General features: G+C 47.7%; 1 protein-coding gene across 1 annotated transcript in view; it reads right to left on the minus strand.

The window, feature by feature from the left end:
* Positions 1–7,629: 7,629 nt before the first annotated feature.
* The window catches only part of LOC311138237 (chemokine-like protein TAFA-2), a gene marked incomplete at its 5' end in the record, with an annotated part of 38,060 nt that continues 22,249 nt past the window's right edge, over positions 7,630–23,440 (minus strand). Inside the window, one exon of the mRNA XM_084172911.1 lies at positions 7,630–8,505. Coding sequence (XP_084029037.1) covers positions 8,494–8,505 — 12 coding nt within the window. The 3' untranslated portion in view covers positions 7,630–8,493. The remainder of the gene's footprint in view (positions 8,506–23,440) is intronic.

A 23,440-nucleotide genomic window follows, 5' to 3' on the forward strand; every position in this document is an offset into this window, starting at 1 on the left:
TGAGTAGAGAGAGTGGTGAGCAGAGTGGAAGAAAATTAAGGTGGTAACCCGGTGGAGTGAGAGGCTCATGACAGAACCCCCCCCCCAAGGGACGGCCCCAGAAGTCCCAAGAGCAACACCACGCCGGGCGGGAGGAGGGGAGCCGGAGGAGGGCTAGAACTTCTCCGAACGGTCCGAGTGAACGTCCTCATCCTCGGAGGAAGCCGGAGGGCCGTGGTCGGGAGATGGGACAGGTCCCGAGACAGGATCAGGCACAGGACAGGAAGCCGAGCGGGCAGGACGGTTAGGGACCCCTCTGGGGCGGCCCCTACGGATTGCAGGTTGATCAGGATGCCGTTGGTGGAAAGCGGTGATGAGAGTCCTATCCACAATCCGACTAGCTGGCACCCAGGTCCTTTCCTCAGGTCCATAGCCCTCCCAGTCAATGAGGTACTGGAGACCCCTACCCCTCCGTCTGGACCGAAGCAGGCGGCGGACGGTGTAAACCAGACCACCATCGACGAGCCGTGGAGGAGGAGGACAAGGCGCAGCAGGGACCAGCGGACTCTCATGGATGGGCTTAATCTTAGACACATGGAAAGTGGGGTGCACCCTCAGGGAATTAGGCAGTTGGAGCCGGACAGCAGTTGGGCTAATCACTCTTATGATAGGGAATGGGCCAATGAACCGAGGTGCCAGCTTCTGCGACTCCACCCTGAGTGGCAGGTTCCTCGATGACAACCACACCCTTTGACCAACATGGTAGGTGGGAGCAGGAATTCTCCGACGGTTGGCCCCGGTAGTGTAGCTGGCAACGGATCTGAGGAGTGTGGCTCGGGCTTGTGACCAGGTGCGGCGACATCGACGGGCAAAAGCAAGTGCAGATGGGCAAGTAACCTCCTCTTCCTGGCTGGCAAATAGAGGAGGCTGGTATCCATAAACACATTGGAAAGGGGACATACCGATGGCAGAGCAGGTCAGAGAATTGTGTGCGTACTCCACCCATGTCAATTGCTGCGACCAGGAGTGGGGGTTGCGTGAAGTCATGCATCGCAGTGCCTTCTCGAGCTCCTGATTAGCCCGCTCTGACTGCCCATTGGATTGGGGATGGAATCCGGAAGTCAGACTGACTGTGGCTCCCAGCAGGTGACAGAACTCCTTCCAAAAAGCGGAGGAGAATTGTGGACCACGGTCAGAAACTACATCCTTAGGCAGTCCGTGGATCCGGAAGACGTGTTCCAGGACCACCTGGGCGGTCTCCTTGGCGGTTGGGAGCTTGGGGAGGGGAATGAAGTGTGCCATCTTGCTGAAACGGTCAACAATGGTGAGAATGACGGTCATGCCACTTGAAGGGGGCAGCCCCGTGACAAAGTCAAGGGCGATGTGAGACCAGGGACGTCTGGGCACAGGCAGGGGCTGCAGCAATCCGGCTGGGGGCTGGCAGGACGACTTGTGTTGGTTGCAGATGGGGCAGGCTTGGACGAATTCCCGTACATCCCTTCTCAGAGAGGGCCACCAGAACCTCTGGGCGAGCAGGTTGTAAGTGCGGGTGGAGCCAGGGTGACAAGCTAGGCGGGAGTCATGTCCCCACTGAACGACCTGGGACCTCAGGTCTTCGGGGACAAAAAGGCGGTCAGCTGGGCAAGTGCTGGGACCTGGCTGGTTACGGAGAGCCTCCAGCACCTGTTCCTCAACAGCCCAGGTCAGAGCTGCAACGATGCAGGGACTTGGCAGAATCGACACAGGGTCCTTGGAGGGGGTGTCATCCTTCTGGAATTGACGGGAGAGGGCGTCTGGCTTGGTGTTGCGTGATCCAGGCCGGTATGACAGAGTGAAATTAAACCTGGTGAAGAACAGGGCCCAGCGGGACTGCCTGGAGTTCAACCGTTTGGCCGTGCGGATGTACTCCAAGTTCTTATGATCGGTCCAAACGAGAAATGGAATGGTGGACCCCTCCAGCCAGTGACGCCACTCCTCCAAGGCAAGCTTCACAGCCAGCAGCTCACGGTTCCCTATGTCGTAATTGCACTCAGAGGGGGACAACCGACGTGAGAAAAAGGCACAGGGATGGAGCTTCCTATCCTCCGCAGCCCACTGAGAAATCACAGCACCAACTCCCACATCCGAGGCGTCCACCTCCACAATGAATTGCCGGTCCACATCAGGCATCTGGAGGATGGGAGCGGAGGTGAACCTCACCTTGAGGGTACTGAAGGCTTTGTCGGCTGCTGGGGTCCAGGTGAAGGGTTGCTTGGTGCTGGTTAGAGCAGTGAGAGGGGCAGCAACGGTACTGTAGTTCCGGATAAACTTTCTGTAGAAGTTAGCAAACCCCAGAAACTGTTGCAGCTTCTTTCTGTTCTCCGGAACTGGCCATGAAGTGACTGCTGATACTTTGGCAGGATCCATTTGGATACTTCCCTCTGCCACTATGTACCCCAGGAAGGCCACTGTCTTGACGTGAAACTCACATTTCTCTGCCTTGGCGTAGAGGGAATTCTCCAGAAGACGATGAAGGACTTGCTGGACATGGCGGGTGTGTTCAGACAGGTTTCTGGAGTAGATTAGGATGTCATCCAGGTAAACGAAGACAAACTTGTTTAACATGTCCCGCAGTACATCATTCACTAGAGCCTGGAACACAGCAGGAGCATTGGTGAGGCCAAAAGGCATAACCAGATACTCGTAGTGGCCTGTTGGTGTATTGAATGCGGTTTTCCATTCATCTCCCTCCCGGATCCGCACTAGGTGGTAAGCGTTTCTGAGATCCAACTTGGTAAAAACAGTGGCTCCCTGGAGCAACTCAAAAGCAGAGGTGAGCAGAGGCAGAGGGTAACGGTTTTTCACTGTGATGTCGTTGAGTCCCCTGTAGTCGATGCAGGGGCGAAGAGATCCGTCCTTCTTCCCCACAAAGAAGAAGCCAGCACCAGCAGGAGATGAAGATGAACGGATTAATCCTGCGGACAGAGAGCCATTGATGTAGTCCTCCATGGACTTTCTTTCAGGAGCAGACAATGAATAAAGACGACCCTTTGGAGGGGCTGTTCCAGGGAGGAGGTCGATGGCACAGTCGTACGGTCGGTGAGGGGGCAGAGATGTGGCTCTTGCTTTGTTAAACACCTCTCTGAGACCATGGTAGCATTCTGGGACATTGGAGAGGTCAGGAGCGGAGTTAGTAGGTACTGGCCGAGGGGGTAGTGCGGCAGCAAGCAGGCAGGTTCGGTGGCAGTCCTCTCCCCACTCCCTGATCACCCCGGTCACCCAGTCGAGCTGAGGGTTGTGCCGGCGGAGCCATGGGTAACCCAGGATGAGGGGTTGGCCTGGAGAGGGGAGCAGGTGAAACTGGATAGTTTCTTGATGGTTTCCGGACAGACCCATCGAGACCGGGGCCGTGACATGAGTGACCGATCCGAGTAAGTGTCCGTCCAGTGCCCGGGCAGGAATAGGAGGTGTCAAACGGAGGTTCTCCAGTCCCAGTTGGCGTGCCAGCTTGATGTCCATTATGTTGGCTTCGGCGCCAGAATCCACCAGAGCAGCCAGGGTGTGAGTTGAGTCAGAGAGGCGGAGGTGAACTTGCAGCAGGGGTTTGCGGTCGGAGGACTGGATGGTCATTGAACTCAACCGGACTCCCCCTATGCCCGGTGAGCTTCGGCCCTTTAAAGGGCAGGTTACCACACGATGTCCATCACCTCCACAATAGAGGCAGAGGTTTGAGGTGAAGCGGCGCTGGCGCTCTGCAGGAGTGAGAGAGGCTCGCCCAATCTCCATAGGCTCAGACTGATCAAACTGACCTGGGTGAGTGGCAGTAGATGACAGGAGCCCAGTCGGATCTCTCCGAATGCCGGTAGTAGGTGGACCTTGGCGCCCCCTCTCACGACGACGGGTCTGTATCCTTCTGTCGATCCTGACAGTCAGTGCGATGGCTTCATCAAGAGTGGAAGGCAGTTCATGGGAGACCAACTCGTCCTTGATATAGTCAGCCAAACTATGGAAGAACGCGTCCACCAACGATGGTGTGTTCCAAGAACTTCGTCTAGCCAGGGTTCGGAAGTCGATGGAATGGTCTGCGACTGTACGTCTGCCTTGTCGAATACTGAACAGTTCACGAGACGCCTCTGCGGTTGGTGAATCCAGGTCAAACACCTTCAGCATCTCCTCAGCAAACAGGTCGAAGGTTGCACATGCGGGGGTTTGACGTTCGAACTCTGCTGTTCCCCAGAGTCGAGCTCGGCCCGTCAGGTGAGTGATGGCATACCCAACTTTAGCCCCCTCCGTGGCGAAGGTCCTTGGCTGCAAGGAGAACTGAAGTCGGCAGCTAGTCAGGAATGGCCGGACCTGGGTTGAGTCGCCGTTGAACCGCTCGGGGTTTCCAATCTTGGGTTCCGGAGCAGCGGCTGCAATGACCGGGGCAGGTAACTCGGGGGCAGGGCTGGTGGGCAGACTGGCTGGGGTAAGGTTGGTGAGGAGTTGAATGATCATGGCGAGTTGTTGTTGCTGCTGCTGGAACTGCTGCTCATGCTCATCGGTTTCCATGTCGGGGAAAGTGTGCGCTGAGTCCATAATGGTCAGATCGTACTGTCACGGTTCAGACAGACGACCAGAGGACCACAATTGCGTCACACCAGAAAGTTTATTAAAACTTAAGGGAAAAGGGAAGTAGGGAGTGAATGAAGGCTCCAGGGGTAACAGGGATCCCGTCCAATGTGCTGGGTCTGTGCCCCCCCCAGTGGCAGCGATGCGTCCTATGAAGCCGGTGGTGGGTGGTCCAGAAGTCCTGGGGGGGGGAGACACAGACACAACAGGGCGGAATGAAACAAGGCAGCAGTACAGTTCAAGGGAAATCCAAAATACGTAGTAGCAAGGCAGAAGGCTGGTCAGAGTTACCGGGATTGAAGAGTAGTCAGGAGTCGTAATGGCAGAAGCAGGTCTGGATCTCCTGGGGCAGAAGAGTATCCAAAAATCAGGCAGGTCCGGGGTCACAAAACCAGGGTGAGCCAGAAGCGCGAGCAAACAGGTTCCGGGTGTGAGCTTTGCAGACGATCTGACACCGGAGAGCTGAAAGACAGGGCCTTAAATACTGGGAGAGGTAGTGGGTAATGCAGCGCAGCTGGCAGAGTAATTAGAGCAGAGCAGAGCAGGGACAGGTGGAGCTAGTTAGGCTGAGTAGAGAGAGTGGTGAGCAGAGTGGAAGAAAATTAAGGTGGTAACCCGGTGGAGTGAGAGGCTCATGACAATTACAGACAGAAATACTCCTCAGCACCCCCCCCCCCCCCCCCTCAGACGATCCCACAGGTGAAGAAGCCGGATATGGATGTCCTGGGCTGGCATGGTTACACGTGGTCTGCGGTTGTGAGGCAGGATGGACGTACTGCCAAAATCTCTAAAACGATGTTGGAGGCGGCTTATGGTAGAGAAATGAACATTAAATCTCTGGCAACAGCTCTGGTGGACAAAATAAGCTTTTTGTGCATATGGAACATTTCTGGGCTCTTTTATTTCAGCTCATGAAACATGGGACCAACACTTCACATGTTGCGTTTATGTTTTTGTTCAGTATATTTTCCAAGTTAATTCTCTCTAAGGGAGTTATTCCTTTCCACTAAACATTTACTGAGCTATAATCTCTAAATGCACCATCCAACCACTCCCACTCCAACACTTACAGCTGTTACACAAGTCTATTTATGCTTCATCAAATCTGTCCCTGATGTTTCAGACGTTACCATCAGAGCAGCATCTCTAATTAATTTGATATTCACAGACATACAGGAATTTCCATACATATGGTCACCAATTTATACCCAGGAACCATATCTATGATATCTACATATCATCCTTATCATACCAGCAGAAGCAGAACCCCACATTATAAGGTTACATATCATAACATTACGGGGTGTGCTGGGGTTAGGAAAGCCCTAGGGGCATAAATCAACACAGCTCCACCTGTGTCCTCCGTATCTCTGTGCTTCCTGTGAGCAGCCTGCCTGCCTCTAACCTGTGTTTGGTTTCCACAGGGAGGGGAATAGAGCTGCATGTTGATAAGGACATAAAAAATTATAATGGCTGCAGTATATATCGGTGTGGAAATGGAAGATCGTGCCATTCGCCTTTGGCCCCCACAGATTAAACAGTCAGGCGGTTCAGCAGGCAGGACTAAGCCTTCTCTATTGCTGCTAGGCCCTCTCTCTCTCTCCCTTTCTCTGCGCCCCATCCGGTTCAACCCCATGCTCGAGACTGTACGTCCTGAATTCCATAGCCGGTTTATTTTCTGTAAGCTTTTAATGACATGCACTAACAACGCTTTTGGGATTTCTCGCAGGCGGCTTCCTAACAGGAAATCGCTCAGAAGGAAAGAGCATCTTTGTGGAAAAAGGGCTTTCGTTTAACGACTTTGGTAGAGGGCAGGGTAATGGGGTACTCACTAAACAAGGGACTCATTAAATGGCTAAAAAAATGCCAGCAGTTGGTTTAAGAAACTAACCCGAATGGTCAATTTTACAGTATTGGTTTTGGTTACCCTTAAAACATGTCTTTATTAAAGCCCAGAGGAAAAACAGTGTGCCTTGTATACAACTCTGAATTAACACAACTCTGAATTAATGCAACTCTGAATTAACGCAACTCTGAATTAATGATCAGTGCTCTTCCACTTAAATTAGTCCACTATTTGCAGGACTGGCTAATTGATTCCAGTGTGGCTACTGGAAAATGATAGTATGCTAATATCATTACCATTGCACAAGGCTGTCTGGGACTGTCACATAAACAGGACTGTTTTGATTCACCGTCTGAATATAAATCATGTAATCTGAGAGAAACTAAGTTCATGCATATGCCAACCTCTGTGACAGTTGATGGTTTCCCAGAGAATGCAAGGAAAGGGGATAACTAGTCAGCTGCACAACTTAATTCATTCAACCGAAATGTGTCTTCCGCATTTAACCCAACCCCTCTGAATCTGCCTTAATCGACATCATCGGCACTCAGGGAGCAGTTGTTGAGGGTTAACTGCCTTGCTCAAGGGCAGAGCGCAGATCTTTTCACCTTGCTGGCTCTGGGATTTGAACAAGCAACTTTTAAGTTACTGGCCCAACGCTCTTAACCGCTAGGCTACCTGTGGGAGAGTTGCTATATGATGTCAGTGCAGTAGGTTGCCTCCTTTCCAGGTTGCCTCCTTTCCACGCAGTTCATGGTTTCCCATTCTGACCTCTGTTTCATAATGCGTCATCAACCCTCATGACAGGACCATGTAAGAATGACCACTTTTAGTGTTGTTGATATCCTGCCTCACAGTAACTTTAACATAAAGTACTGTGCTACAGTGATATAGGTCAAACAAGTGCTTGCAAAGTGTTGTCTTTTTTTGTTTTGTTTTGTTTAGTTTTTTACAAGTGCTTGTATTGTGCATATATTATAATTATTTAATTATATGCACAATTCGGTGTTGAATTTCTTGGCTTTGTATTTTGGCTTTACAGTATTTGGTGGTCTTGTGATGGTGGCCTTGGCAATGTTGTAAAATGTATCGTGTTGCAGAGACATTTGAAACTATGATACAAAACCAAACCCTTTCTTCATTCAGTGGTATCCTTTTGACATAGGTTTATTGAGATAATACTGACACTTTTACTCAATGTTGGTCACCAGGCTTTTAAAAACAGATAGTAAAACAGATAGTAAAACAGTTGAAGCTCAGCTTATGTAATTTTAATTGGTTTGGTGAAACCATCCCACTGGGCACACACTGGTTGAATCAACGTTGTTTCCACGTCATTTCAATGAAATGACGTTGAACCAACGTGGAATAGACGTTGAATTGATGGTGCCTTTTAATTCAAACACTGAAACGTAGTAGTTAGAACTCTTTTTTCTACTGTGCCATCTCCTTTGATGTCTCAAGTCTTCAAAAACAGACCTGATAGTCCAACAGAATTACTAAAACCGTACACTTCATATTTTTTTTCCAAATCAAAAACCTTAAAAACAAGAGACATCTGCTTCATAAGGCTAAAAAGGAATGGAAATGCTTATGACGTAAAATCGATCTCGAACACAGACACGTTGTTTTGGAGTCAATGAGCTCTCAGTGACAAAAAGAGGAAAAGATTTGAAGATGTCACGTCACGTTTCGCATTAAGGTTTATCTTGCTTGCGTAATCCACAGTTTGTCTTTTTACTGAATAAATACCTTGCAGGTTGGATCTCCTACTGTAGTAGTCCATTGGAGGACAAAACACAAACAGGAATTTGGTGGGTGATACAATAACGGCTAGGAATTGGATGTAATCAGTAGTCCAGTAGTCTGGATGGGGGGTTCTATGTGATTTCCAGGTCAAGTCTCTGCTCTGCATCCATTCAGTGGAATTTCAGTGTTTTTCCATTTTCCCTTATTGGACCCTGGTTCCTTCCCATAATCATTCAATACATAGTTCTCACATCCAAGAAGACCCTGTGGTTTCTGTCAAGGAAGAAATGACTGACGACGCCAAGTCTTCAGATCCAGGACAGACAGCACTATCGCGTGACCTGTAAATAGGGGAGATAGCAGGGTGTTAGTTAATATTAATGGACACTACAGATTAAACTAGGATGACACAGGCAGTGTGTAAAAACCTCAGTTAGTCTTACCCGGCTGCTGGGCTACAAAACCAGAAGAAGACTGAGTGATTAATTCCACAACATAGATAGAGCGTTGTGTATTCCAATAGTTCCATCTCTAAGCACTAAGCAGTAAGACCCACACCACACTGCCTGTTACTGTGTCAATCTATATCTGTCATTCTGTAGATCTATCTGTCAAATGTGCTGCATACACCAGGCTGAGTTTGAATCCCCTGCTGTTACGTCCATCACTCACCTGTCCTAGGGTGTCAGAGTCAAATACAGTGTACTGTAGTGTATTGTATGTGGGAAGACAGTGTACTGTAGTGTATTGTATGTGGGAAGACAGTGTACTGTAGTGTATTGTATGTGGGAAGACAGTGTACTGTAGTGTATTGTATGTGGGAAGACAGTGTACTGTAGTGTATTGTATGTGGGAAGACAGTGTACTGTAGTGTATTGTATGTGGGAAGACAGTGTACTGTAGTGTATTGTATGTGGGAAGACAGTGGTACATAGAATTAGAACTCTATTGCTATGCATTCCAAATAGACTGGTTTGGATTCCAGCTTCACCAAAATGGCTGCCATCATCAGTACATTGTGGAACTATGAAGGTCTATGACATCAGCCCCTGCTTGGTGGTACAGTAGGTATGGTAAAGCATATATCATGGAATGTACAGCACTGGTGTACATCGCTTTCAAAACATGCTGCACATGATTCATTTTGACACACTACTACCCTAAGTATTTCACTGAATATTAATCCACAGGGCCCTCACAAAGTAACATAATTGATGTTTATTGTGGTCCTCTGTAGCTCAATTGGTAGAGCATGGCGCTTGTAAAGCCAGGGTAGTGGGTTCGATCCCCGGGACCACCCATACGTAACAATGTATGCGCACATGACTGTAAGTCGCTTTGGATAAAAGCGTCTGCTAAATCGCATATTATTATTATTATATTGTTATTGTCATGAGTCTTGCCCTAGAGGCAGAACTAAGCGGTTTCCGCTAGATGGGCCAGCTGCAAAATCAACATTGGCTATAGGCCTATCGGAAAATTAACTTTTTGTTCTTCATTTAAGGCTAGGGTTAGGCATTAGGGTTAACAGTGTGGTTAAGGTCATGGTTAAGGTTAGGGTTAGGTTTAAAATCAGATTTGATGACTTTGTGGCTGTGCCAGCTAGTGACTACCCTGAGAGCTGCCTCCAGTACATGACTCATCCCATTAAAAGCCAACCTGTGAATATTAATCCAAAGGACCCTTACAAAGTACAGTATGACATGTGCCATAAATTCCTCCCGCTTGCTATTTGCCGCTTTCCCTACAGCCAAGGCTATATTTTCCTACCGCCAGTGGGCGAGCGGAATTTGCCATTCAAGACGTGATTTGCATCTCTGGCGGGTAGCCTCCACTCATAGGTCCGCTATAAGCCCTTGGCAGGCCACTTTTGCATCTCTGGCGTTTTTCCTCCACTCAAAGGACAGCTATAAGCCCTAGGCAAGCCATCTAGACATGAGTTAATTTGAAAGACAATAGCAAGGAATTTCTCTAATCTCAAATTGGGCCAGCCACCTTCCAGCTAACCACAGCCAGACAGAGGCTGCAAGCTGTTTTTGTTGTTTCTATAAATACCTTACATTTGTTGTGATTTTATTTTGATTCGATTTATTTGCCAATTTAAAAACACAATCCAACCACAAGTGGACATAATGCATTTAAAATCATTGAGGATGACACAAAAAGTGATACACCTAATAATTTACAGTTCAGGTAGATTCATGATATATTGATTATGCCCAAATCATTTTTGCCTACATTTTTGCCATTGATTTAATATACTATATTTCAAGCAATACAAATGGTTCCTTTCCAGCAATAAATGCCATTCCCTAAACCGCTTCACCCACTTGAAGAAAAGTGTTGATCACTTCGTACAATATAGGTGGTGGCACCTCTTAAACACCACAGAAGAAGCCGAAAAGCCTTCAATAGGAAGTTATCCTTGTTACCTCCTTTCCTTCATTGAGTTTTCAGACCTGTCTTTGATGTCTTGATAGTAGCCAGTAGCTAGCTTTTGGAAAAGAAAAAGACACAGGCTTCTGGAACTGAAGAATGGTTTAATTGTTTGTGTTTATCACCACCGAATGTTTAGTGTGAGGAAAATGGCAAGTGAGCGGCAGGAGAACGGCTGCCGCTTTACAAAGCGGCCTATTGGGGGCGCCCCGTGAATGAGGCCGATGGGCAAAAAAGCTGTCGCACGGCGCTCAACCACTCTGGAGGGACGCCGGCCTCCCGAGTGCTCATTGCTAACTGGGTAACTATCCTCTCTTTGGTGTTAACATGGTCATAATAACAGTGCTGTTAGATGTCCTCTCTTTGGTGTTAACATGGTCATAATAACAGTGCTGTTAGATGTCCTCTCTTTGGTGTTAACATGGTCATAATAACAGTGCTGTTAGATGTCCTCTCTTTGGTGTTAACATGGTCATAATAACAGTGCTGTTAGATGTCCTCTCTTTGGTGTTAACATGGTCATAATAACAGTGCTGTTAGTTGTCCTCTCTTTGGTGTTGTGCCCTTTAAGTACAACATGCTAACACATTTAGTATGAAGAAGTATAAATGGGGCTCGTTATCACACACATTCATAGGTGTTCCTATTTGTGTATTGGCACTTCTTAGTGTCATTCAATTAGTGAGTGACGGAGGCTCCATGGTCTTGGCCTGCTGAAAAGCTACGCGGAGCGTAGGGCTCGGAGCTAGGCGACAGGAGGTGTCAGTGCTCCAATGCACACTGTTCTAAGATATGCCTTATTCCAGTCGGCCAATGTCTAGGTCCAAGAGGCTTCTAAACAGCTTCATCCCCCAAGCCATAAGACTCCTGAACATCTAATCAAATGGCTACCCAGACTATTTGCATTGCCCCCCCCCCCCCCCTCTTTTACGCTGCTGCTACTCTTTATTATCTATGCATAGTCACTTTAATAACTCTATCTACATGTACATATTACCCCAATTACCTCGACTAACCGGTTCCCCCGCACATTGACTCTGTACCGGTACCCCCTGTATATAGCCTCGCTATTGTTATTTTTACTGCTGCTCTTTAATTATTTGTTACTTTTATTTAGTATTATTTTATATTGTATTTTTTAGTGAATATTGTTTTTATTTATGTTTTTGGTATGCTTTCTTAAAACTGCATTGTTGGTTAAGGGCTTGTAAGTAAGCATTTCACTGTAAGGTCTACACCTGTTGTATTAGGCGTATGTGACAAATAAGATTTGATTTGATTTGAGTCTCCCTTTCTCACAGACCTCACACACAAACATCTAACATCTAAAAATACATTAGGCTGTAATGTTCTGTTCGTAGGCGCTGGAACAGGGGAACAGAAGATTCACCCCTCGCTGTTTCGGGAGGCACAGTTTAATCTTCACATTTCAGTGAGACTCGTCAGGAAGCTTGGATAAAAGACCCCATTTGACTGGTCAGGCTCAAACTAACCCCTGATTCAAAGCTTCATGGACAAACAGAAAACAAACAAACAAATGCCTACCACTAATAAAGAAGCACAATTATTTTGTTATTTTGATTTTGTTCTTTGCTTGTCACAAATAGGGTTTGAATGGACCAGTAGGATTGACATAGTTGTATCTGCACTAGCAGAGGGCTCAACCATGTAACATCACGTGTGGCAAGGCTTACAATGACTAAGAACGTCCATTACAGTGGACCTACAGTATGTATACAGAAAATCAACATGGGCCCCAAGCACCCTGCTTCATTACCTTAGTCCAAACGAGGGGTGTGAACGTTTAAACATTATACACATTTAAACGAAGTTGGTATCCTTAACGTTAAGAAACATCCCTAACCAAAAAACAGTTTTTCCCCCACATAATTAAAATCACGGTGCAGTTATCACGAAAAATTATTTTCCATGTTATTGCCTAACTAGACTATATGGCTATAAAGGCCTGGGGAAAGTTGGGTATCATTTAAATAAAACCAGAGAGGAAGAGGCGAACTTTAGACCACTTTGGTGAATATGTGAGGCGTGCAAGACAATGAAGACATTGCAAGAAGCAGATTACCAAGACATATGCGCACGGTTCTGCCTGCCCCCTCCTCTCTCTCACTCGAGCTGGCCTGCCTGCTCTTTCTCTTGATGACACCAGTGTGTATTCACCAGTCTTCGGTCTGTATTCGGTCTGTTGCGTGTAGAATATACTAGCTTAGGCTATTCATGGGACCGATGTCGCCGGAATACAGAGTTATCTTCGGGGCAGTCTTGCGAGCACAGTGTAGGCTCCTCTTCGTTGCTGAGTGGGTGGGGATGTTTTTCGCTCATAATATGAAATTACAGTAGGCTGCCGGTATAGCCTGTATCGATTACCCTATAATATAATGGTATGTGGCCCCTTGAAAGCGCCTCGGCTACTGCATGTTTGTTTGGCTGTTAAAGGCTCTGCATGGTCAATCTGACATCTGCAGTGGCCGTGCAGCATTTACTGTGATGCAGCCTCCGCAGAAGTCAGAGCAGAGCAGAGCTGTTGTGTAGGAAGTAGTCAAGGAAGTGAGTGTGTGTTTATACAGGACCTCCCGCCCCCACCTACCGTCAACCAATCATGTCAATGCAGAGCTATACGGAGCAACACAAAGACCTCCACATTGTTAAAACATTTGGTAGAAGCACGGCGATGCGGTATGGAGCTTGATTTGGCCTCCGCAAACTCCGTAATTGTGTCAAACCCTCCATACGGAGCCTCCTGATCGCATTTCCAGAGCAAGCATAAATTGCCTTTTAGGGTAGGCTACACTACAGCTTTTTAAACGCAGACACAAAACCTTCTCTGGAGACATGAACGGCATTTTACTTGTCTGTAAAGTAATTCCGCTTCTGAAGCGGGATTAACTTCCATCACTAGGCGACCAGAACTCTCAATCCTAGCCTGCCTGCGTGCAGACCACTCTTCCCTAAAAAAGTAATTTAAAGTTTGTTAAATATCGCTACTTATCAAGACATTTAGTAGAAAGAAAGCACATCTAGCTATCCTACCATAAAAAACAGCTTAAACAACACAGCAGCACATCAATCAGCAACGTTTCTTGTTGTCAGGGAAACAATATACTCCTACTGCTCTCTCCTCATCTGACCATGTGTTCTCGCATACCCCGAGAGCATCTGGTCAGAGGGGTGGTGGCACAGGAATCCTCATCAATCAATCAATCAATTTTATTTTATATAGCCCTTCTTACATCAGCTAATATCTCGAAGTGCTGTACAGAAACCCAGCCTAAAACCCCAAACAGCTAGTAATGCAGGTGTAGAAGCACGGTGGCTAGGAAAAACTCCCTAGAAAGGCGAAAACCTAGGAAGAAACCTAGAGAGGAACCAGGCTATGAGGGGTGGCCAGTCCTCTTCTGGCTGTGCCGGGTGGAGATTATAACAGAACCATGCCAAGATGTTCAAAAATGTTCATAAGTGACAAGCATGGTCAAATAATAATCAGGAATAAATCTCAGTTGGCTTTTCATAGCCGATCATTAAGAGTTGAAAACAGCAGGTCTGGGACAGGTAGGGGTTCCATAACCGCAGGCAGAACAGTTTAAACTGGAATAGCAGCAAGGCCAGGCGGACTGGGGACAGCAAGGAGTCACCACGGCCGGTAGTCCCGACGTATGGTCCTAGGGCTCAGGTCTCTCAGTTGGCTTTTCATAGCCGATCATTAAGAGTTGAAAACAGCAGGTCTGGTACAGGTAGGGGTTTCGTAGCCGCAGGCAGAACAGTTGAAACTGGAATAGCAGCAAGGCCAGGCGGACTGGGGACAGCAAGGTGTCATCATGCCCGGTAGTCCTGACGTATGGTCCTAGGGCTCAGGTTCTCAGAGAGAAAGAGAGAACGAGAGAATTAGAGAGAGCATACTTAAATTCACACAGGACACTGGATAAGACAGGAGAAGTACTCCAGGTATAACCAACTAACCCCAGCCCCCCGACACATAAACTACTGCAGCATAAATACTGGAGGCTGAGACAGGAGCGGTCCGGAGACACTGTGGCCCCATCCGAAGAAACCCCCGGACAGGGCCAAACAGGAAGGATATAACCCCACCCACTCCGCCAAAGCACAGCCCCCGCACCACTAGAGGGATATCCCCAACCACCAACTTACAATCCTGAGACAAGGCCGAGTATAGCCCACAGAGGTCTCCACCACAGCACAAACCAAGGGGGGGGCGCCAACCCAGACAGGAAGATCACGTCAGTAACTCAACCCACTCAAGTGACGCACCCCTCCCAGGGACGGCATGAAAGAGCACCAGCAAGCCAGTGACTCAGCCCCTGCAACAGGGTTAGAGGCAGAGAACCCCAGTGGAGAGGGGAACCGGCCTGGCAGAGACAGCAAGGGCTGTTCGTTGCTCCAGCCTTTCCATTCACCTTCACACTCCTGGGCCAGACTACACTCAATCATATGACCTACTGAAGAGATAAGTCTTCAGTAAAGACTTAAAGGTTGAGACCGAGTCTGCGTCTCTCACATGGGTAGGCAGACTGTTCCATAAAAATGGAGATCTATAGGAGAAAGCCCTGCCTCCCGCTGTTTGCTTAGAAATTCTAGGGACAATTAGGAGGCCTGCGTCTTGTGACCGTAGCGTACGTATTGGTATGTACGGCAGGACCAACTCGGAAAGATAGGTAGGAGCAAGCCCATGTAACGCTTTATAGGTTAACAGTAAAACCTTGAAATCAGCCCTTGCCTTAACAGGAAGCCAGTGTAGGGAAGCTAGCACTGGAGTAATATGATCAAATTTCTTGGTTCTAGTCAGGATTCTAGCAGCCGTATTTAGCACTAACTGAAGTTTATTTAGTGCTTTATCCGGGTAGCCGGAAAATAGAGCATTGCAGTAGTCTAACCTAGAAGTAACAAATGCATGGATTAATTTTTCTGCATCATTTTTGGACAGAAAATTTCGGATTTTTGCAATGTTACGTAGATGGAAAAAGGCTGTCCTTGAAACAGTCTTGATATGTTCGTCAAAAGAGAGATCAGGGTCAAGAGTAACGCCTAGGTCCTTCACAGTTTTATTTGAGACGACTTTACAACCATCAAGATGAATTGTCAGATTTAACAGAAGATCTCTTTGTTTCTTGGGACCTAGAACAAGCATCTCTGTTTTGTCCGAGTTTAAAAGTAAAACGTTTTCAGCCATCCACTTCCTTATGTCTGAAACACAGGCTTCTAGCGAGGGCAATTTTGGGGCTTCACCATGCTTCATTGAAATGTACAGCTGTGTGTCATCCGCATAGCAGTGAAAGTTAACATTATGTTTTCGAATAACATCCCCAAGAGGTAAAATATATAGTGAAAACAATAGTGGTCCTAAAACGGAACCTTGAGGAACACCGAAATGTACAGTTGATTTGTCGGAGGACAGACCATTCACAGAGACAAACTGATATCTTTCCGACAGGTAGGATCTAAACCAGGCCAGAACTTGTCCGTGTAGACCAATTTGGGTTTCCAGTCTCTCCAAAAGAATGTGGTCATCTCTCCCAAGTGGACATTCTCAATTTTTCCCCTAACCCATCTGTCTATCTCCTCATTTGAATTCCATGCTGTCACAGTCACTAGCCCATTTAAGCTTAATATCCTTGTCATCTATCGCCCTCCAGGTTCCCTTGGAGAGTTCATCAATGAGCTTGACGCCTTGATAAGTTCCTTTCCTGAGGATGGCTCACCCCTCACAGTTTTGGGGGATTTCAACCTCCCTATGTCCACATTTGACTCATTTCTCTCTGCCTCCTTCTTTCCACTCCTCTCCTCTTTTGACCTCACCCTCTCACCGTCCCCCCCTACTCACAAGGCAGGCAATACGCTTGACCTCATCTTCACTAGATGCTGCTCCTCTACTAATCTCACTGCAACTCCCCTCCATGTCTCCGACCACTACTTTGTTTCCTTTTCTCTCTCGCTCTCCTCCCACACTACTCACTCTGCCCCTACACAGATGGTAATGCGCCGCCGCAACCTTCGCTCTCTCTCTCCCACTACTCTCTCCTCTTCCATCCTATCATCTCTTCCCTCTGCTCAATCCTTCTCCCTCCAATCTCCTGATTCTGCCTCCTCAACCCTCCTCTCCTCCCTTTCTGCATCCTTTGACTCTCTGTGTCCCCTATCCTCCCGGCCGGCTCGGTCCTCCCCTCCAGCTCCGTGGCTTGATGACTCACTGCGAGCTCACAGAACAGAGCTCCGGGCAGCGGAGCGGAAATGGAAGAAAACTAAACTCCCTGCCGACCTGGCATCTTTTCACTCCCTCCTCTCTACATTTTCTTCATCTGTTTCTGCTGCTAAGGCCACCTTCTACCACTCTAAATTCCAAGCATCTGCCTCTAACCCTAGGAAGCTCTTTGCCACATTTTCCTCCCTCCTGAATCCCCCCCCCCCCCCCCCCTCCTCTCTCTCTGTGGATGACTTCGTCAACCACTTTGAAAAGAAGGTTGACGACATCCGATCCTCGTTTGTTAAGTCTAATGACACTGCTGGTCCTGCTCACACTGCCCTACCCTATGCTTTGACTTCTTTCTCCCCTCTCTCTCCAGATAAAATCCTGCGACTTGTGACTGCAGGCCGCCCAACAACCTGCCCGCTTGACCCCATCCCCTCCTCCCTTCTCCAGACCATCTCCGGTGACCTTCTCCCCTACCTCACCTCGCTGATCAACTCATCCTTGACCGCTGGCCATGTCCCTTCCGTCTTCAAGAGAGCGAGAGTTACTCCCCTTCTCAAAAAACCAACACTCGACCCCACTGATGTCAACAACTACAGACCAGTATCCCTTCTTTCTTTTCTTTCCAAAACTATTGAGCGTGCCGTCTTTAGCCAACTCTCTTGCTATCTCTCTCAGAATGACCTTCTTGATCCAAACCAATCAGGTTTCAGGACTGGTCATTCAACTGAGACTGCTCTTCTCTGTGTCACGGAGACTCTCCGCACTGCTAAAGCTAACTCTCTCTCCTCTGCTCTTGTCCTTCTAGACCTGTCTGCTGCCTTTGATACTGTGAACCATCAGATTCTCCTCTCCACCCTCTCCGAGCTGGGCATCTCCGGCGCGGCTCACTCCTGGATTGCGTCCTACCTGACCGGTCGCTCCTACCAAGTGGCGTGGCGAGAAGCTGTCTCCGCACCACGGGTCTCTCCTATCATTGCTACGCTGACGATACACAACTAATCTTCTCCTTTCCCCCTTCTGATAACCAGGTGGCGAATCGCATCTCTGCATGTCTGGCAGACATATCAGTATGGATGACGGATCACCACCTCAAGCTGAACCCTGGCAAGACGGAGCTGCTCTTCCTCCCGGGGAAGGACTGCCCGTTCCATGATCTCGCCATCACCGTTGACAACTCCGCTGTGTCCTCCTCCCAGAGTGCGAAGAGCCTAGGCGTGACCCTGGACAACACCCTGTCGTTCTCCGCCAACATCAAGGCGGTGACCCGCTCCTGCAGGTTCATGCTCTACAACATTCGGAGAGTACGACCCTGCCTTACACAGGAAGCGGCACAGGTCCTGGTCCAGGCGCTTGTCATCTCCCGTCTGGACTACTGCAACTCGCTGTTGGCTGGCCTCCCTGCCTGTGCCATTAAACCCCTACAACTCATCCAGAATGCCGCAGCCCGTCTGGTGTTCAACCTTCCCAAGTTCTCTCACGTCACCCCCCTCCTCCGCACACTCCACTGGCTTCCAGTTGAAGCTCGCATCCGCTACAAGACCATGGTGCTTGCCTATGGAGCAGTGAGGGGAACGGCACCTCTGTACCTTCAGGCTCTGATCAGTCCCTACACCCAAACGAGAGTATTGCGCTCATCCACCTCTGGCCTGCTGGCTCCCCTTCCTCTGCGGAAGCATAGTTCCCGCTCAGCCCAGTCAAAACTGTTCGCTGCTCTGGCACCCCAATGGTGGAACAAGCTCCCTCACGACGCCAGGACAGCGGAGTCACTCACCACCTTCCGGAGACATTTGAAACCCCACCTCTTTAAGGAATACCTGGGATAGGATAAAGGAATCCTTCTACCCCCCCCCCCCCCCCCAATTGTAAAGTGGTTATCCCACTGGCTATAGGGTGAACGCACCAATTTGTGAGTCGCTCTGGCTAAGAGCGTCTGCTAAATGACGTTAATGTGCCCTTGAGCAAGGCACTTAACCCTAATTGCTCCTGTAAGTCGCTCTGGATAAGAGCGTCTGCTAAATGACTAAAATGTAAATGTAAATGTAAATGTAAATATAACATTATATACCGGAGCAGAATTCTACTGTCTGAAAAGGTACAGACGCTTTTGATGCAGCACTTTTTTTAATTGTCTGAAAAGTTATCAATTATCCACATTACTGTAGCTGCGTTCTATGTCTGTAAAGGGTTGCGGTAGATATAACTTCATTGCCCGGTCCTAGCGGTCATACATACTTAATAGGACCATTATTCTGCATTGTGAATGAATGGAAAACCGATTTTAAAAAATGGCAGTTTAAACGTTAAGAAATGTTTTCAATTTGTCACATCCTTAGTCCAAACACAGTAAGGCCTTTATAGGCATGTTCTTTTGCAAACTTACCCAGCTTCTCATCACAGACATCCAACTAATTCTCTCTTATATAAACATCACAACACTTGTCCTGTGAATTGTCTCTGTGACGCTTGTTATGTGTGATGTGTGTTGATTGATATGATGTGAAAGCAGAGGAGAGGGCATGACTGGTGACATTACTGGCAGGCTTCTAACCCCTGGTCTGGTGTTACCTGGCCTACGTGAGGCTTTGTGTCTGCTCTTTGACATGGGGAGAATGGAGAGTTGCTAAGGTCGTTTGAGAGATGCCCTGGGGGCTTTGTGGAGGTGATTTGTTATTGTGAATCTGTCATGATGTGAAGTGACACCCTCATTTGTTATCAGCCATAAATAGGACTTGGATCAATATGGAGAGATGGTGAGCCACTGATAGTCTATTGATAGTTTGTTGATTTATAGGGGGACTCTTTTTATTACAAAATAATGTATTACCACTTTAACATCGTAAAAACACACATTAGCACCTATAGAAAACAAATAAAGTGATTGAATGAATGCTACTACCCACACACACGCACACTTCTTATTCTGAAAACTGGAAGTATCTATCTTTTAAGGAGCCTACCTTGTTGTAGGTTTTTACAGAACTCAAAACCATTCTGGGATTTTATTAGACCATTGAACAAAAACCTACTGCTTAAAGAGCAACTGCCCCTAAAAACAAACTTCTCATTTAGAAAACAGCCTATGTGGCATCGATATGAGTCAGAAACATTTATCCGACTGTCAAAATTGACTACAAAGTGTAAATAGGATAGTTTTGGTCATAAAGTCAAGTCACCCAAAACTGTTTGTGAGACTTGTGGTCTTGACTGCATCACAAAGTAAATTAAGGTTGGGTTTGTTTCAATCCTGCCCACAGCTGGCAGCACACAAGTAATCATCAATTCGAAGTGCAGCTGCACACGACCCAATCGTAATGCTTGTGGTAAATTTGGGTTGACTTTCGATATCCCTATAGGGCTAGTTAGGGACCATCGGTAAATTCCACAATGTACATGGGACAATATGTTAAAATTCCAATAGCTCAAAATTTCAATGACTTAAAAACCTTAAACCAACTATACATTGTAGAAATGCATATACTGATATTGAATGAGAAAACTAAAAGGTGTTCAACATGAAAATATTGTCTCATTTACATTCTGTAATTTATTGACGGTCCCTAACTAGCCCCAGAGATGGGCTACCCAAAGTCAAACCAACTTTGCCACATTTGCACACTAGCTGACTCTTTAGCTAAATAATTTGGCAAACTCTTCTCACCTGTGAACACACACACCTACATCAAAACACAGCCCCAAACCAACTGACGTTTGAATTCAGTCATGGCCGCTAGCATTTCTTAATGAACCAAAACTTCAATGAGGCCAAATCAGGAAGTTCAGTCACCCTTTAAATACCACAATGCAGGTTCCATTGAATTGAGCCCATAATCAATCTTCACAGATGTCACCTGTTTACAGAACCGTGTAGCTAAGTCCTTGGCGAAAACATGTCACTGAGCCCCCTAGTCTAGTTTATGGGTGTATGGTGTCCCTCTCCCACTGTCTCTCCGTGGGGATGGTGGTGGTGGGCAACATGGAAGGAAGCCCTCAGGGTCTCCAAATCAAACAGACTGAGCTTCTGTCAAGCCCTACTGTAGTGTAGCAGTCACCTGCACCCCAGGCTGCCTGCCTGTCTCTCTGCCTGCATCCTGCCTCTCTGCCTGCCTGCCTCTCTGTCTGCCTGCATCTCTGCCTGCCTTTCTCTCTGCCTGCATCCTGCCTCTCTGCCTGCCTGCATCTCTGCCTGCCTCTCTGCCTGCCTGCATCTCTGCCTGCATCCTGCCTCTCTGCCTGCATCCTGCCTCTCTGCCTGCCTGTCTCTCTGCCTGCATCCTGCCTCTCTGCCTGCATCCTGCCTCTCTGCCTGCCTGCATCTCTGCCTGCCTGCATCCTGCCACTCTGCCTGCCTGCATCTCTGCCTGCCTCTCTGCCTGCCTCTCTGTCTGCCTGCATCTCTGCCTGTCTTTCTGCCTGCCTGCATCTCTGCCTGCCTCTCTGCCTGCCTACATGTCTGCCTGCCTGCATCTCTGCCTGCCTCTCTGCCTGCCTCTCTGCCTGCCTGCATCTCTGCCTGCCTCTCTGCCTGCCTGTATCTCTGCCTGCCTGCATCTCTGCCTGCCTCTCTGCCTGCCTCTCTGCCTGCCTGCATCTCTGCCTGCCTCTCTGCCTGCCTGTATCTCTGCCTGCCTGCCTCTCTTTCTGCCTGCATCTCTGCCTGCCTCTCTGCCTGCATCCCTTCATCTCTGCCTGCCTGCCTGCCTGCCTGCCTGCCTGCCTGCCTGCCTGCCCGCCTGCCTGCCTGCCTGCCTGCCTGCCTGCCTGCCTGCCTGCCTCTGTGAGAGGGGGTATACATTATTAACCTGCCTCACCCAGGCCCTCCACACAATGAATAATGGAGAAGGCAGCTCAAGTACAGGCGTTTGGTGAGTCAAACACCAGGCTGTGATAGATGGCTCTGGGCCCACTGTGTCACACACATCCCCTTCCTCCCCCACCCCCACCCCAAACACAGACACACATAACCTCTGGAAGTCACCCTATCCCGCTCTGAACATCCACCGCATCCACCTCCACGGCTCAGTTTCTTCACAGGCTGTTTCTTTGTTGTTGAGGGATTTTTCTATTTTTTTGCCTGTTTTGTTTCCTTGCTGACGTTTGAAGTTACATCCAAGACTACTCAGATTTTTTCAAAGGCAGGCCCCAACCCAAGCCTGTTCTCTTATCCCATTGCCAAATGCAAGTGGGTCAGATGGAAGCGCAAGAGTTCTCTGTACACCGATAGGCAGGCAGGCAGAGAGGCAGGCAGGCTGGCAGGCAGGCAGAGATGTTTAAAGGCCCAATGCAGCCGTTTTATATCAATTTCTAATAATTTCTGGGTAACAATTAAGTACCTTACTGTAAATTATTGCCATTAAAATAGCAAGCAATAATTGTGCTATGACTGTCTGGATCTGAGTGGGAAGGGGAAAACTGAAAACTAGCTGTTATTGGCAGAGATGTTTGGAACTCTCTTTGTTATTGGTCTATTAACCAATTTACAGCATGGTGATGTCACCATGGAAAGCCAAAACTCCCGCCCATGCAAACCTGCTGATTAGAAGGTGCTGTGTAGATTGCATTTTCAACCAGCAACTATCAGGAATTAACACTGATCAAATGTTTACCGACTTTTACAGTGTTAGTATCAACAGCTGTTGTACAATATGATATAAAACTGAATTTTGACTGCACTGGGCCTTTAAGGATAATGTTGGCTTTCCTAGGTGGGCATGTTTTCAGCAGCTGTAGGAGCTGGGATATACAGTCGTCTTAGCCATAGACTTGCATTTTCTATTTCAAGATGATTATTGTTCATCTTTATCACCAGCCTGCTGTCAAACTGTCATACGTACTTCAGAATGACACTTTTCATATGAAAATAAAAATAAAAATGGGTAAATATTTATTTGACCTTTATCTGAATGGGAGTCACCATTGAGACAAAGGTCTATTTTACAAGGGAGCCCTGCATATACACAATTTACAAAATAACCTAAAATACAATGTCAAATTAAATACAATATAATTAAAATATTCAAGAAAAACAATCACATTCCTCAGCAAGGAGGTCCTCAATTAACATTTTGAATTGCCCAATAGGGACCAGAACATCAAGTTGTAGGGAACTCTGTAGGTTGTTCTACACATTGGTGGAAGGAAACTAAAAGCAGATTTACCCAACTCTGAGGACACCAAAGGGATTTCCAGAGGTAGCCATCCCTGAATTAAGGCCATCCCCTTAAGGATGTGAGGCAGTGGTTCCCAACCAGGGGTACTAGGACCCCTGGGGGTACTTGGCCTATCCACAGGGAGTACTTGAGAAGACTCATGAGGCCATAGGCCTACTGGTAAAATGCACATTAGGGGGTAAATCAGGGGTACTCTGGGCAGAGCAAAATTCAGTTGGTGGTACAGTAACCGAAAAAGGTTGGGAACCACTGATGTGAGGTCCGGCTGGAGTTTTTGTAAGAGAGTTTTATAGATAAAAGAAAGCAAGTGGAAAAGTGTGTGTGCGTGGGTCTCTCACTGCAACCTCTAGATACTGCTCCTTCAACATACACATATTTGACAGTATCTCAGCAGAATTGAGCATTTTTGATCTTATGAACTTTTAATGTATTGGTCCTTACAGGTACAGA

The sequence above is a fragment of the Coregonus lavaretus genome, assembly GCF_964263955.1.
Source record: "Coregonus lavaretus genome assembly, chromosome: 12".
Classification (NCBI taxonomy): Eukaryota; Metazoa; Chordata; class Actinopteri; order Salmoniformes; family Salmonidae; genus Coregonus; species Coregonus lavaretus.